At 43.1% G+C, this 15,077-nt stretch overlaps 1 protein-coding gene across 11 annotated transcripts in view; it reads right to left on the bottom strand.

Annotated features, from left to right (window-relative positions):
* APPL2 (adaptor protein, phosphotyrosine interacting with PH domain and leucine zipper 2) overlaps positions 1-10,972 on the bottom strand; it is a 63,404-nt gene extending 52,432 nt beyond the window's left edge. For 3 of the 11 annotated variants that reach the window (XM_054664640.2, XM_016924096.3, XM_509331.7), the window contains exons 1-2: positions 10,736-10,963; positions 3,588-3,686 (exon numbers count right to left, since the gene is read on the bottom strand). In XM_054664640.2, the coding sequence (XP_054520615.1) occupies positions 3,588-3,686; positions 10,736-10,789 (153 nt within the window). In that variant the 5' untranslated portion in view covers positions 10,790-10,963. Of the gene's footprint in view, positions 1-3,587; positions 3,687-4,090; positions 4,181-5,828; positions 9,319-10,735 lie in introns of those variants that run through there. The other 8 variants (XM_063787080.1, XM_063787079.1, XM_001160746.6 and 5 more) reach the window with 7 other exon arrangements.
* Between the last annotated feature and the right edge of the window lie 4,105 nt (positions 10,973-15,077).

Consider the following 15,077-nt stretch of genomic DNA (forward strand, 5'->3'; position numbering starts at 1 on the left):
TAGACATAACTGAAGTTTTTAACTTATTTAGCCAATAGTTTGAAAAACAGACTGTTCTAAGTAACCAGGCTCTTCTCTGTTAATGCACTGGAAAGGTATACTACTTCTTTCATTCAAAGGACCCACAATGGACTACTGCCAGATGTGACTCCAGGGACTACTGTAAGATGCTGAAAACAGCTTAGAGTCTATAGTTTCATTCTAGAGGTTAAGACAAACAAAATTTAAAATTTCCCCAAACTAGCCACAATCAGCAAAACTGCTCATAGAAGTTTTCCTCTAGTTTTTCTTGTTCTTCCTCTTTCTAAAACTAAGGTCTCTGAAGGGCATTCGCAATATCAGCATCCAGAAATATACCGTGTAGTCTGATTAAAATATCTTTTATGAATACTTATCTATCAGCAGCGTAAGCCTGCTTTTGAAAATATGATAATGAAAAACTGTATCTTGCGGAGAGTCTGTTTTTAAAAAGGAAATTATAAAACTCTATCAATCAAATTCAACATGCCTAGGTATAAAATATTTATGGAATAACGTGCAATGAAACCAAGAAAACATAACTTTAGGGGAAAAAACTTGAATGAAAACACTGAGAAATATACTATCTTAAAATATATATATGAAAACAAACAGATCAAAACAGGAATCAGAAAAGCTTTCTTTCTTCAATTAAAAACAAAACGAAACACCTAAGCTTTCAAAGAAACCTGAAAAACCAAGTGTCCCTGGCCCAGCCAATCTGAACACAGCTGATCACTGCTTGACTCTGTCTTTGAATCTGGCAGCACTAACCAGACATTCTCACCAGCCTCTGCTGCAGGAAACGCTGAGGCAGGAGGAAGGGTTTCTGGCCAGCAGGAGAACCCACGTGATGATCATATGCTGCGCATTAAAAGCTGGGTTACAGCCTCTAGGAAGGAAAGACCCACTTAATTTTGGCAAAATGTCGTTTTCTGCCTCAACAGAAAAAAATGCATGAGACAGTGTTTGGATATCCCCAAGTAGATGATTCTGACAGACACCAAAAGGCAGAACAGAGACTCCTCAGAGTGACAGAGACACAGTCTCTCACGTCTTGGGTTTTTAAGCCTTAAATAAGAGACAAATCACTTAGTGACGAAATACAAATTGCTGAATAGCAAGCAATTTCAGGTATAAGCCCAGTAAGAACATTCCTGTTTTCTTAAATCTAGAATATTTAGGGAAAAATACAAAAACAAATTAAAAATTGACGAAGTTCTCATTTCTCTAAATTCTGAATGTCTTAACAAAACACATTAAAATCACAGGTGAGCACATAATTCTTTTGGTCATTAAAACTAGTTCTAGCTACTCAGAAGGCTAAGACAGATCACTTGAGGCCAGGAGTTTCAGATCAGCCTGGGCAACATAGTAGGACCTTATCTCTACCAAAAATCAAAGAGAAAAAAAATTAGCTGGGTGTGGTGGTGTGCACCTGTAGTCCTAGCTACTTAGGAGGCTGAGGCAGGAGGATTACTTGAGCCGTGGAGTTGGAGGCTACAGTGAGGTATAATCATGCCACTGTACTCCATCCTGGGTGACAGAGTAAGACCCTGTCTCTGAAAATTAAAAATAAAAAAAAAAAGACTCTAGTCCTTTTTTTAATATTTACAAAAATTTTGTGTAGATACAGGTCCTCACTATATTGACTAGGCTGGTCTCAAACTCCTGGCCTCAAGCAATCCTCCCGTCTTGGTCTCCCAAGTGCTGGGATTACAGGCCGGCCCAAAGCTAGTTCTAATTAATAAGTTACACTTATACCTTACTGCATAGTTTGCCTATCTGTATCTCCAGCCCTGTACTCTGGATCTGAACTTTCAACAAGATCTCTTTATCCACTTTGATGTCCCATGAACTCCTCAAAATCAGTGTTTCCAGAGAGAATTACAGTTGGGCATCCCCATGACAGATATGCACTCACAGGCACGCACACACACTCATACGCACCCTGCGCCTCTTCCTGTGTTCTCCCATCTATCCACCCTGCCGTTCCAGATGAATACCTGAACATCATTCTTGATTCATCCTTTACCACCTGACCCCTTCATACCCAATCAATCACCAATCCACCTCCTAAATACCTCTCAAGTACAGCTGCTTCTTTCCACTTCTACTGCCACCTCCCCTATGCTTAGGAGTGAAGAGTCTCAGCTTGGCTCCAGCTGATTTGCTCTGCCATGAATTAAATGGGTGCACCTGGACAAGTTTCTCACCATCAGAATCCTTAAGTCTCCCAACCAATACCATAGGCATAATAACAATAACAATACCCACCTCAGAGTTGTTAGGGGAATTTAAATAAAATAATCAACATAAAAGCCCCTGGAAGTTCCTGGATGCTATTAAGTATTCAATAAATCTCAACCCTTACAATCACCCTCCTTTTGCGTGCCCAGCACAACCCCACTAGGTTAGGTGGCTCTCCTCTCCTGGCCCCTCTAAGGCTCTCTGGTGATTGCTTTGCCTGCCTCCCAACCCAGCTGTCAGCTCCCCAACGGCAAGGACTGAGTCTTATTCCCATATGATGGGAAATGACTAATAAAACAATGAGCAGTAATATGAGTGGTGAACCTATGCAATAAGAAATGACTATATATTATTAGTAAGAGCTATATACTACTGAATGTGGTATAGGTTAAGTACCCTGCATCTGAAATGCTTGGGACCAGAAGGATTTAGGATTTTTTCAGATTCTGAAGTATTTGCTGTATCAGTCGACCTTCCCAAATCCAAAACTCCAAAATGCTCCAATGAGCATTTCGTTTATGTGTCGTGTCAGCACTCAAAAAGTTACAGATTTTGGAGCATTTCGGATTTTGGATTTTCAAATTTGGGATGCCCAATCTATATTCCTTAAGAGATTATTAATGAGAAAAACATCAACACACAAGATTTAAGTCAGCAAGGAATCAACAATGAAAATGATCAGTTACCATAATATTGTGATGTGTTCAATGCTTTGTAACATAAAGTATTGTATTTTTAACTCATAAATCTTCTCTTAGAAAGCAACACACATGGGCACTTCTTGACGTTAAAAAGATTCACTTTTGCTACTCAGCAATTTCTTTTGCATGGTTTTGCAAGCCAGAGATATTTGTTCCACAAAACAAAGAAGCCACCCGATAGTTTCAGAACTGTGACTCAAGTCTTTTCAGAGGAAGCAGTTGAAAAAAACATCTCTGCCCTCCCACACTGACATCTAAGACTCTGCCCATTTATGAAAAAGACAAAGAGTATGTGTCAAAATACTGGACCCACTTATTCACAAGTAGGAAGAGGAGACTCAAATGTTTCCCACTGGGTTTAATTTAAAAAAAAAAAATTAGGAGCAGTTATGTGGTCCATCTCTAATGGTTCTAATTAAAGAAAAATCACTCTTAAGCAATGAGAACAGACTGTCCTTAGGTTTTTGAGGTGAAAAGTAGTGAGAAAACAGTTCTGATTTTGTTTCAAAATCTTAAATGATGTTTTTCGGATTCCAATTTCTCAACCTCTGAGGGAAGTTCAGGATGAGGGGAGAGAATGCCCACTCTGCGGTATCCAGGTGAGGGGTGGCAGCATACCTGGGCTCCATAGACGCGCTGCATTGCCTGGAGCAGCTGGTTGGTATAGTCTGTGAGGGTGCCAGCATCTTCTTCAAACACGCTCAGTAAAGAGCGAGTCTGGAAGGAAAGAAGAAAAAAGGTCAATTTCATTTCTAAGTGGAAAAGTTACAGAGGAGGAGGAAGATCCACACACCCGCACATGCAGAAACCAGAATGGGAGGAAAGAAAGGTACCTGTTGGTTCCCTGGCTTCTTTTATTGATAGTACCAGTACCATTTGATTCCTGGAGCTCTGGTTTAGAACTCGCTTTCTAATCCTTTAGACTACAGTGTCAGGGCAATTTCAGAATTGGAGCCAGAAAAGCCAGTTTTTAAAAGATTATGACTGAAGGGCTATTATCTGTTCTGACTTTAGCCCCTACCTAAGCACCAGTAAAGTCTATCCAATAAAAAAAGTGTTTAAAAGGGCAGCCTCTCCTCTCAAGTCCATAAGATAAACACAGGTCAGGCCTATCTGTGTACCTGGGGTGTGGTCATCTAGCACAGCTGTAGTGTGATCATCCCAGCAGGAACCAGCAGTCTGGTTTTTTGTAATCTTGGATGTCTTGCAGGAGTGTAGGAGTGTGTCATTCTTTCCTCTTATGGTACTACGATTTCCTTGTTTCTTTTTCTTTCTTTCTTTTTTTTTTGAGATGGAGTTTCGCTCTTGTTGCCCAGGCTGGAGTGCAATGGTGCGATCTCGGCTCACTGCAACCTCTGCTTCCCGGGCTCAAGGGATTCTCCTGCCTCAGCCTCCTGAGTAGCTGGGATTACAGGCACCCACCACCACACCTGGCTAACTTTTTTGTATTTTTAGTAGAGACAGGGTTTCACCATGTTGGCTAGGCTGGTCTCAAACTCTTGACCTCAGGTGATCCACCCACCATGGCCTCCCAAAATGCTAGGATTACAGGTGTGAGCCACCGCACCTGGCCTGCTTGTGTTTAATTATATTTTATTCAACCATTTTCAAACTCACGGCCAAGAAATTTCACATCCCCTGGGCCCACCAGCAGCAGCTCTGGACATAAAACTCAAATAGCAACTTAGTAAGAATGCTAGTTTACCGTTTTTAGGAAGACAAACTCCTCAGTGCTCAGAGAGCAGCTGAGCAAAGTCATAAGCTGAAAGGCATTTCCTATCATTTTCATCCACAGTGCTTAGAACACAAAAAGCACTAGAGAAATATTTACATACTGGATGGTGTACGAACAAGAATCAAGGTGCACAGAGGCAGATCTACTCAAGGGATTTTCGTTAATGTGCCCAGCACAGTGGGAATTTAAAGTACTATGTTAGCAATAATTGGATCACAACTTCAAAATATAACCCATTAGGCATAGAATGAAGAATAATTTCAGGAATGCCTTTGAGGTGATATCAAAGCACTTTACCAAATACAACTCACTAAGGTTCATTATTTCCCTGCAAATAAATTGCAATTCCTCCTTTTCTTTTTCTAACTTATTTCAGGTAAGGGAACAGTAACTGACCCCAAAGCACCCTCAAAAAACTAGAATAAGAACCTATGCATTGGGATCATTACCTCCCACCACACATGCTCTACCCAGACTCTGCTCCAAAACTCTAATGCGCTTCACAGCAATGCATGCTTATCCCGCTTTGCCCAGTCTTCCGGGCTAAAAACACCAGGACTAATGTACTGTCTTCAGTACCAATGCTTATCCATAGAAGAGCCACTGTGCAATAATGAATAAGGAAATTGTAACATCATGTTTAAAAAAGCTCTCAGTGAAAGAAAAACAACACAGAATTCGTACAGTGTATAATTTGTGTTAGAAGAGCTCTCTGAACTTTCAAAAATTCATAATCACAGTATGAAATACATCAGGACCTGAACAAAGGTTTTCCCAAACAATATTTATTGATAATATGCATACACATTGTGGCTTTTTCCTATTTTAGTCTATTCCATTTATAAACAATGGTGGTTGTGACCCACTGGATTTCATAATCTACTAATGGATGTCAACCAGTAGGTTAAAAACACTGACTTAGGAGAATGAGAAGTGATATAACTGGATTGTGGCTAGTTTTTTCAAAAATACTACTATGTCCATTTAGCCAAATCCTGTTTATTGCATTTAATACTCTAAGGGATAAAAACAGACTGGAAGAAAAGAGGTAAAAAGGGAAAGAGAGGGTTTGCATGAATGTCCTCCACAAAGAGGGTAGAAAGAAAACTAAAATTACCACTTACTCTGTACCACCTATGTGCTGGACGCTGTGCTGGGCACTAAACATATGTGACTTCATTTCATTCTTCTAGCAACTCTCCAAGGTAGATTCCATGGTTCCATTAACTTCATTTTACTGATGATGAAACTGAGGCTCATCAAGGTTAAGAAATGTGTTCAACCTCCCACTGTAGGAATGTGGCAGGGCTGGGATGTAAATGGGTCGGCAGCACTGAGGTCACCAGCAGGGTGGCTCTCATCAGCGAGCATGATCTTTGGTCCACAGCGTACAGCCCTGACTGGAGGCAGGACAGGGGCAGACTGGAGCTGGATGCTACTACCATGTTCCTGTCCACAATACCTGCCAGAGAACTACATCACAAGTGTCCTTTTTCCTTATATCGTGGACATGCGACTGTGATGCCCAGTAGAACTGACAGGGAAACTCTGGTCTTCCCTTTTTAATTTAACTTGGCAGTGATCACCTCCGGAAAAAATATAACCAGCTACCTTGGACACTGGCTATCCTCATTTACTATACTGTGTCTGCTCAAACTTTGGTTTTGGAACAACAGAGATATTCTGAGACATAAAGAAGGAATGAGACCAAGAATAAAGCAAAGGCACACCAGTAGCTCAAAATCCCACGGTCAGAAAGACATGGTCAGAAAGACACTGGTATATCTCACTTATAAAGGTAACAACAGCAATCATTTATGGGGTTACTATGGCATGCCAGCATGGAGACACTTTACATATGTTATTTGTTCTTCCTAACAACTCAACTAAATAGCTATTTTTATTTTTATTTTACATACCTCCAAACACAACCTCAGAGAGATTGAGTAACTTGCCAAAAGTAACAGTAGCAGATTCAGGAGTGGAATTCCATCCATTTTCTACTGCCCGACACTTTTAAGGGTATGCTTGGCCAGAGAAACAAATCCAAGCACCCTATGCATACAGCCTCAGCTCCCTATCACTCCTTTACCTTAAAGAAACTGGGTATTACCTAATAAAACACTCCTAGACATTCTCAAGAATAGTGTGTAATTGTGTAATGGCCCAATGTTAACACCACTGACTATTAAGCAAATTTTAAGGTTATAAACAAAGTTCTTATCTCCGTAATTTGGTGGAGGAAGAGAATGTCCTAGTGAAAAGAACCAAGACTTTGGGAGGCCAAGACAGGAAGATTGGTTGAGCCCAGGAGTTCAAGACCACCCTGGGCAATACAGCAAGACTCTGTCTCTATAAAAATTAAAAAATTAGCCATGCGTGGTGATGCGTGCCTGTAGTCCTAGCTACTCAGAAGGCTGAGGTGGGAGGATCGCTTGAGCCCAGGAGGCTGAGGCTGCAGTGAGCCGTGTTCATGCCACTGCACCCCAGTCTGGGCAACAAAGCGAGACCCTGTCTCAAAAAAAAAAAAAAAAAAGAACCCAGTCTATTGGAAGGAAAAATAGGTTATAAACAAAAAGAGGAACAGCACAAAACATCTCCACAGTGAAGACATATAAAACCACCAGGTTATGTTTTGAGATTATCTTGTTTGAGGAAAGAAAGGCCTGATTTGGTTGGAGAGGGCTGCTCCCAGCTGGGCCACTCAACTGCATAACCTCAGAACTACATCTTTCGTTTCTTTGTTCCGTTATGCCAATCGCAAAAGAAACAAACAAAACACAAACCGAGCAAGCAACAGGGCTGTTGTCTTCACCTTACCTCAAAAGTGTACTACTTACAGGACAAGAGAATAAGCCCCTGAAGAAGCACAAGCTGCAGGAGCTCAAAGCTGCATTTGTGTTCCTATCGCAGCAGGATTCACACTGTACTGGAACTGTTGCCTCATTATCTGTCTCTGGAACAAACTGTGAACCAGTCAAGGGTAGGCACTCTTATTTATCATCACATTCCCAACAGCCAGTAGTGCCAGGCAAGGAGCAGAGGCTTCTAAACAGCAATGGAGGCAGATTTCTTAATCCCTAAAACGTTCAGCTTCCCACATATGAGAGGTAAGCAGAAATAATGCATGTGTATGCACACAGACTAGTTTTACAATGCATCGTGCAGCACTGCAAACTAAAAAGGAGTCCATGAATAGATGTGTCTAAGGTCAGTAAACTGCTATTCAGCTCTTCCTGGGTCACTCAGTTCAATTACAAAAGCTTTGGTGTTCATTTAATTCATCCTGTGCAATCACATTACTGAAGCAACTCTCAAAATTACTCTTCATAAAACCAGAAGAAACACACAATAGATGGTTTATTAGGATCTTTTCCTTTTAGTGAAACATTTTAGGTCACTGATGACAGAAAAGCCCGGTGCTAGATAGCTGGGCTAACTTGAACCATATCCCTAGTACAGGCAAGTTGCCTGGGTTCCAGTCCTGGCTCTGTCACTTTATGGTGTATAATTCTAAGCAAATTACTTCTCTGCTCCTTAGTTATTTAAATAGAGAACATACTTCAAGACTATTGGGAGGATTGAGTGAGTTAATATATGTAAAGCATTTAGAAGAGTCCCTGGCACATAAAATCCATGAGACAGGCATTTGCTATTGTTTTTATGCTTTGCACATAAAATGAAGGGGATGGATTAGATTCCTTCCAGTTCCAAGTCTATGAGTCACCTTGGGAGTAAAGCTACATTAGGCACAGGTCACATACAAGAGAGTAGTACATAAATATGCTCTGATGATCATTAAAGACCTTCTTAAAGTCAGTTTCCATTCTGCACAACAGCACCATCAAGAGCCCTTTTTTTTTTAATTTAATTTAATTAATTTATTTATTTTGAGACGGAGTCTCGCTCTCGCCCACGCTAGAGTGCAGTGGCGCGATCTCGGCTCACTGCAAGCTCCGCCTCCCAGGTTCACGCCCTTCTCCTGCCTCAGCCTCCCAAGTAGCTGGGACTACAGGCGCCCGCTACCATGCCCGACTAATTTTTTGTATTTTTAGTAGAGACGGGGTTTCACCGTGTTAACCAGGATGGTCTCGATCTCGTGACCTCGTGATCCGCCCGCCTCGGCCTCCCAAAGTGCTGGGATTACAGGCGTGAGCCACCGCGCCTGGCCCAAGAGCCCTCTTAAGGGTGATGGCCAAGTCTCAAAAGCAATGACAAATAAACTTCCTATATTAAAAGGAACATATTAAATAAGAATGATAATATCTCTAAACCTCCTCTGCCACATACAAGTTCAAAGTTATACACCATGTAGATATGACACAATGTTAACTCTAAAGCACCTTGAAGATCACCTGCTCCCTCCCTGTCTCTCATTCTGTAGATGTTCTGTAGATTAGGAAACTGAGCCAGCCACAGGGTGGAGATGAAGAGACTCACCCACATCACATCCTAAGTGAGCGTGAGAGCCAGAATTAGAACCCAGGTCTCCTGACTTGCTCTACAGTCCTGTCTACTTCCTCACAGCTGGGCAAATCCTTTAAGCCACTCACAAACAGTGTATATTCCTTTATGTTAGAGCTGGAAATTAAGAATATGATCTGTTTGTGAGGACAACATCAAGAATCGGTTAGTAGAACCACTGTAACCTGGCTTAGGCATCACCATGTAGGTTAGAAAAGCAGGATATTTCTGTGCACCTCAGTTTCCATAAGTGCAAGGCAAACAGAGATCCTTGTTCAAAGTGATCATTTAAAATCTCACATTGCTATCTTCAGATTCCACACAACAGATATGAACATGGACAAAATGCCTTCTACCAAGGGCTTTAGTCTGATTAAAATGCCAGGAGTCTACAGCTATATAAAAAAGGGGGCCTTGAAAAAGTCGTCCAGAGGATGCAAACTTACCAAAAAACAAAACAAACAAAAAACACACACACAGCTTGCTTCCAGTTCCTTACTTATCTACACTAGGAGGATCACAAAAAATGAACAAAAGACACCTATGCATACAGCCCTTCGGACTTATTCTGAACTGTTGATGTAGGTAAATCCATACAAGGTTCATCCTGGGAAGTATTACTCACTCAGAAGAAAAAGGGAAGGAACCCCAAAAGAGAGGGGAAAGTGTGAAACGAAAACAGGTTAATCTTATTCTAAGTTTTCAAGAGTTGAGACACTAGGAAATAAAGGCACTTATTTAAATAAACCCGGGATGCTGAACCAGGAGTGTAGGTACGAAGCTGGAGAAATGTTAAACAAAGGAGAACAGAAGACCCCTGGGGAAAGATGTGCTGAATTATGAACTAATGTCATTCTGCACTCATTTGCTATATTTACACACCAGTTTTCATCTGCAGAGCTCAAAGGACTTGACTCTCATCTCGAGTGTGCTAATGAAGTTCCCTTGTGCGACAAATGGGGCAGGTATTGTATTTTTCTCTTCACTAATGGGAAAACGGTGCCAAAAGGAGGCCTGATACCGCCGGAAAAGAGATCCAGGCCCTCTGCCTCTCATTCTGGCTGGCACAGGTCTCATCACATCATTAGGAGTAGCAGTAATGAGACTGACTCATTATCTGTACCGGACATCGTAAGCTGACAACTTTACAGGTATTTCTCATTGACTTGTCCTAACAACCCTATGAAACAGGCACAATTATTATTCCTATTTTACAGACGACAAAACTAAGGCACAATAAGGTGGTTTTCCTGAGGCACTCAGCTACTAAATGGAATCAAAGTTTAGATCTCGCAGACTCAGTTGCAGCTGAGTTTGCAGGGGGGTCACGACATCAGGACTCCGGCCGCGGGGCTCTCTCCCCTGTTCCACAGCTCTGCCCCGGCTCAGGACTCAGGGCCCGGCCCGCCCCCTCCTCAGCCCGAGAGAACCCGGTGGGAGGCGCCGCGAGGGGGCCGGGCGCACTCCCGCTGCTGCCCGGCCGGGGGCGCGGCCTCCACCCCGGGGCTGGAGGGGCCTCCTCGGCCTCACCCCTGCGGGCGAGGGGCACCGGAGCGGCGGGAGGTACCTGGGGGCTGTCCTGCAACGCCTCCTCTAGCAGGAGCTTGTCCACGGCGGGCATGGTGCGGCGCGGCTCAGCCGAGGGCTGGGTTGGAAGGACAGAGGGAAGGAGACGCGGCGGCCGAGAGCGCTCCCGGGCTCTGGGCTCAGGCGACGCGGCGGACACTCCGTGCCCGCGGCGGCCCCGCGCGCGTCCACGCCTGGCCAGTGGCCGCCGCCGCCTGCCGCCGGCCCTCCTCCTGGCCCTCCCGCCGGCCCAGCCCCCGGCCGAGCCGGATCAACAGGAAGTGTGGCGCGCCCGGCAGGGAAACCGGAAGTATGGTGAGCTCCAGTCCCGACACCGGAAATGTGGCGCCCGCGCTTCCGCCTGCGCTCGCCGGCTCGCGGGGAGTGGGGGGCTCTGGGTGCCAGTCCCGCTGCTGAGGGAACCCTTCGGGTGTTTGTTCTCTGTGCTGAAGGTCCGTCAAGTCAATGCATATGAAGTCCAAAAGAGGAACTCGAGGGTAGAAAGATAAGGTTTTATCTGCTTGTGGCTACCCAGAAAACCTTTTGAGTTGAAGGAGCGAACAGATTTTTTCTTTTAATGGAAGGAAAAACCCACACTTCCCACACCACTTTTTCTAGATAAATTTCGACGCCCCTGAAACAGCTCTGAGAGCAAAGAGGTCGCCTATGCTATGGGAACAAAGAAAAGAGGAGAAAAGCTGGATAACTGACTCGTCTGTGATCATCAGAAATAACCACTTTGGAAACCACAGCTATTTGATGTGGTCATAATTAGGTCTTGTCCTCCTGGTTTATGTTTTGTCATTTTGGAGAATTTCATAATCAAATGTTTAGAATTGGAAGGGCTAGATAATCTAGGTTCCAGTGTTGTCATTTAGAGATGAGAAAATGGGACCCAGAGAAATAAGTGGTCTGCCCAGGGTCAGTTAGTAAACGCCAGAGGAAGAAAAGAAGGAAGGGAGAGGGATGGAAGAAGACTGGCAAGTGGAACGTGACATCTTTTTACACGGAAGGCAAGGGTTTCTGAAGTTCCTTCTTTAGAAGTTAATAAGACTGGCCGGGCGTGGTGGTTCACACCTGTAATCCCAGCACTTTGGGAGGCCAAGATGGGTGGATCACGAGGTCAGGAGTTCAAGACCAGTCTGGCCAAGATGCTGAAACCCCGTCTCTACTAAAAATACAAAAATTAGCTGGGCGTGGTGGCATGCGCCTGTAATCCCAGCTACTCGGGAGGCTGAGGCAGAAGAATCACTTGAACCCGGGAGGCAGAGGTTTCAGTGAGCCGAGAGGGCACCACTGCACTCCAGCCTGGGCAACAGAGCAAGACCGTCTCAAAAAAAAAAAAAAATCATGCAGTATGTGTGTCACCAAAATCAACAGAGGGGATATGGTAATATATAAATTCTACATTCTCCAGAGACCTCTTAGGTATATCAAGACCCAATCTGCATTGCTGACACCTCTGACAGTCTAGTATAGTAGCATGCTGCCTGACCACTTGAAAACTCCAAGGCCATTATTCCCTTGGTCTGGCCAGCGCCAACCTGACCTGAACCATTTTATGGCCTCCATCTACCATATTTTCCTCCACAGTATTCTTTCTTCCCTATTCTTTCTTGCCTCCACCATACTCTGTCTTCCCTATAGGTGGAATCATGCTCACACCATATTTCTGACCTTTCCTCCATTTTATACCGCCTGCCATTCAGTGCATTTTACCTCATCCAGTGTCCCAGACTCTCTTCTCACTGAAATCTAATTCCTCACGGCCAGACTCATGCTCTTCCTTCATTCTGATTGCGAGAACAGTACAAGGATAGTATTATACCAAGGGAAATAAATGTGCACATTTTAATTTGAAAATATGCATTACAAGAAGTTAGTGCCCTCAGAACCCTTGAAAGGGCTCAGACAGCCCCTTGGGAATCACAGCATTTTTCGTGTACCACCTCATCTTCTAATTAAAGTTACTTTTCTTCAAATACTAGTATTCAACATTCAAAAATTGTTTAAGCTATCCCATTACTTTTGTGCATTTTATTGCTACATTATGGGCTAAACAGCCTTAGTGGGATTTCTTGGAACTTAAGAACTATTTACAACATTGTTTCTATGGGAAAATCTATCCCAAATTCAAAACAACTAAGTTACAAAAGTAGATCTGGAAATACAACACATGCATAAATGGTTTTAATTTATCTCATTTGTTAATTCACCCAATCATTCATTCATGTATTAAATATAGACTGCTCAGTGTTAAGCACTGTCTCTCACTTGTTTGATTCTCATTTAAATTCTGAAGGCAAATATCCTCTCCTTTGATAATCTGTGAGAAACTACATAAGAGGAATTTTTATGTCAACATGAACATTTAAAAATGTTTCATTAAAGAGTATATATCTGTTCCTATTAAACTATTATGCAGGTGGATTTTAGAAATCCACCCCACTGTCTCTGAAATCCCTGGTCAGCTGTGAAGTTGGTGACAGGAAGTACAAAGATGGACAGTCTGGAGTTGTCGTGATGTCTGGAGAGAGAGAGGATGAATTATATGGAGGTGTAACCTGTGACCCATTGAAGGCCAATGGGGAAAAGGACACAGTGAGACACAAAAAAAGGACCCAGGATGGCCAGGTCAGAGAAGGCCTGGGCTTCAGGAGTAAGAGAGAAAGGCAGGAGTGAAGAAGGCAGCTGTTTTGGGAGATGCTTAGCAAACTGCATGGTAGGGCACACGCATTGAGATTCTTTCCTCTGCCAGTCAAGCCCTTTCTCCTACCTCTTGTCTGACAAACCCAACCACAATCATCAAATCCCAGTTTAATGTGACTTTTTTGATGAAGTCTTCATTTACTCCTGTCCCCACAAGCAGAATACATTTTCCTTTCCTTGAGTGTGCTGCAGTAGCACTTGCCGAGATAATTCTAGAATAACACTTACTCTCTTTGTTTCCACCTCCAACCTTCCAGCTAGAATGGGCAGGAACTTGGTCTTATTTATTTCTGTAATTAGAGTGCCTAGTACATTACCTAGCACAAAAGCAGTTGCTTGATAAATACTTACTAAAATATAATATGTTATTATAACTTATACATGATTGATACTCCAGAGTTTAAAAAATGTTTTCATGAATCTCATTTCATTTGATAGCACAATGCTGCTTTTGCCGTTAATCATTCACTAGGTAGCACCGACTGTGTGTTAGACTCTTCTCTAGAAGCTGAGGATATAGGCTGAAGCAAAAAGTAGTCCTTGCCCTAATGGAGTTTATATTCTAATGGAGGAAATAATAAGAAACAAATACAAGTTGGTAAGTGTATGATAACCTTTAGTAAAGGAATAGAGGATCATGGGAAGTGGAAAGGATTCTTTGAGGTGTGCAACTGTTGAGCTGAGAATTGAATCAGGGAAGCCCAGCCCGAAGGAAAGAACAAGTGTGAGGGCCCTGAGGCTTGCTCCTCTTTGAGGAGGAGCAGAAAGGCCAATGTGGCTAAGGACAGCGAGGCGGGAAAGAGTGGGAGGAGATGAGGTTGAAGAGATGCCAATCACTGGCTCACAGAGGACGCTGAGTCCATGGGAGGGACTTTGGGTGTTGCTCTTGATATGGCAGGAAGCCACTGTAAATATGAGCAGCTGAATGACAGGGTCTGATTTACATTTTTAAAGACTATCTCTGGGTTCTGAAGAGGCTTTTGCAATCCTTCAAGCAAGAGATTGAGAGATATAGGTCAAAGTCGAGGGTATGGAAATGTTGGGAGGTAGTTGAAGTCTGAACATATTTTGAAAGCAGAACTGACAGGATATGCTGGATGTAGTATGTGAGAGAAAGTGGGAAAGCCATTGGGCAAATGGTCCTGTGATTTACTGAGACAGAAAACCCTGGGGAGAAGCAGGTTGTTGGTGGCGGCGCATCAATAGTGCTGTTCAGGCTGTTGTGATTGAGATGCCCATTAGGCAATCAAGTGGAGGTTTCATGTGGGTACTTGTATATACCACTCGAGTTTAGGAGGAGACTGGGGCTGAAGGTATAAATCCAGGAGTTCACCAACATGGGGATGTTATTTAAACCAAAAGAGTAGATGAGATTTCTTAGGAATCTAATACAGAAAGGAAAGAGGAAAGCTTGGTGGATTGAGGCCCAAGCAAGATCCAGCAGCTAATGGTGTAGGAGGAATATCAGGAGACTAATAGACCACCCTAGAAGCCCTATGAATGGGAAACTTGGAGGCACTACTATCCTAAAAGCCAGGGGACAAAAGGTTTCAAAAATGAATTGATCCACAATGTCAAATGCAGCTAAGAGATCAAGTAAGAATAAAGACCAGAAATTGACCTTTAAATTTGCC

This window comes from Pan troglodytes, chromosome 10 (genome assembly GCF_028858775.2).
Source record: "Pan troglodytes isolate AG18354 chromosome 10, NHGRI_mPanTro3-v2.0_pri, whole genome shotgun sequence".
NCBI classification, from domain to species: domain Eukaryota; kingdom Metazoa; phylum Chordata; class Mammalia; order Primates; family Hominidae; genus Pan; species Pan troglodytes.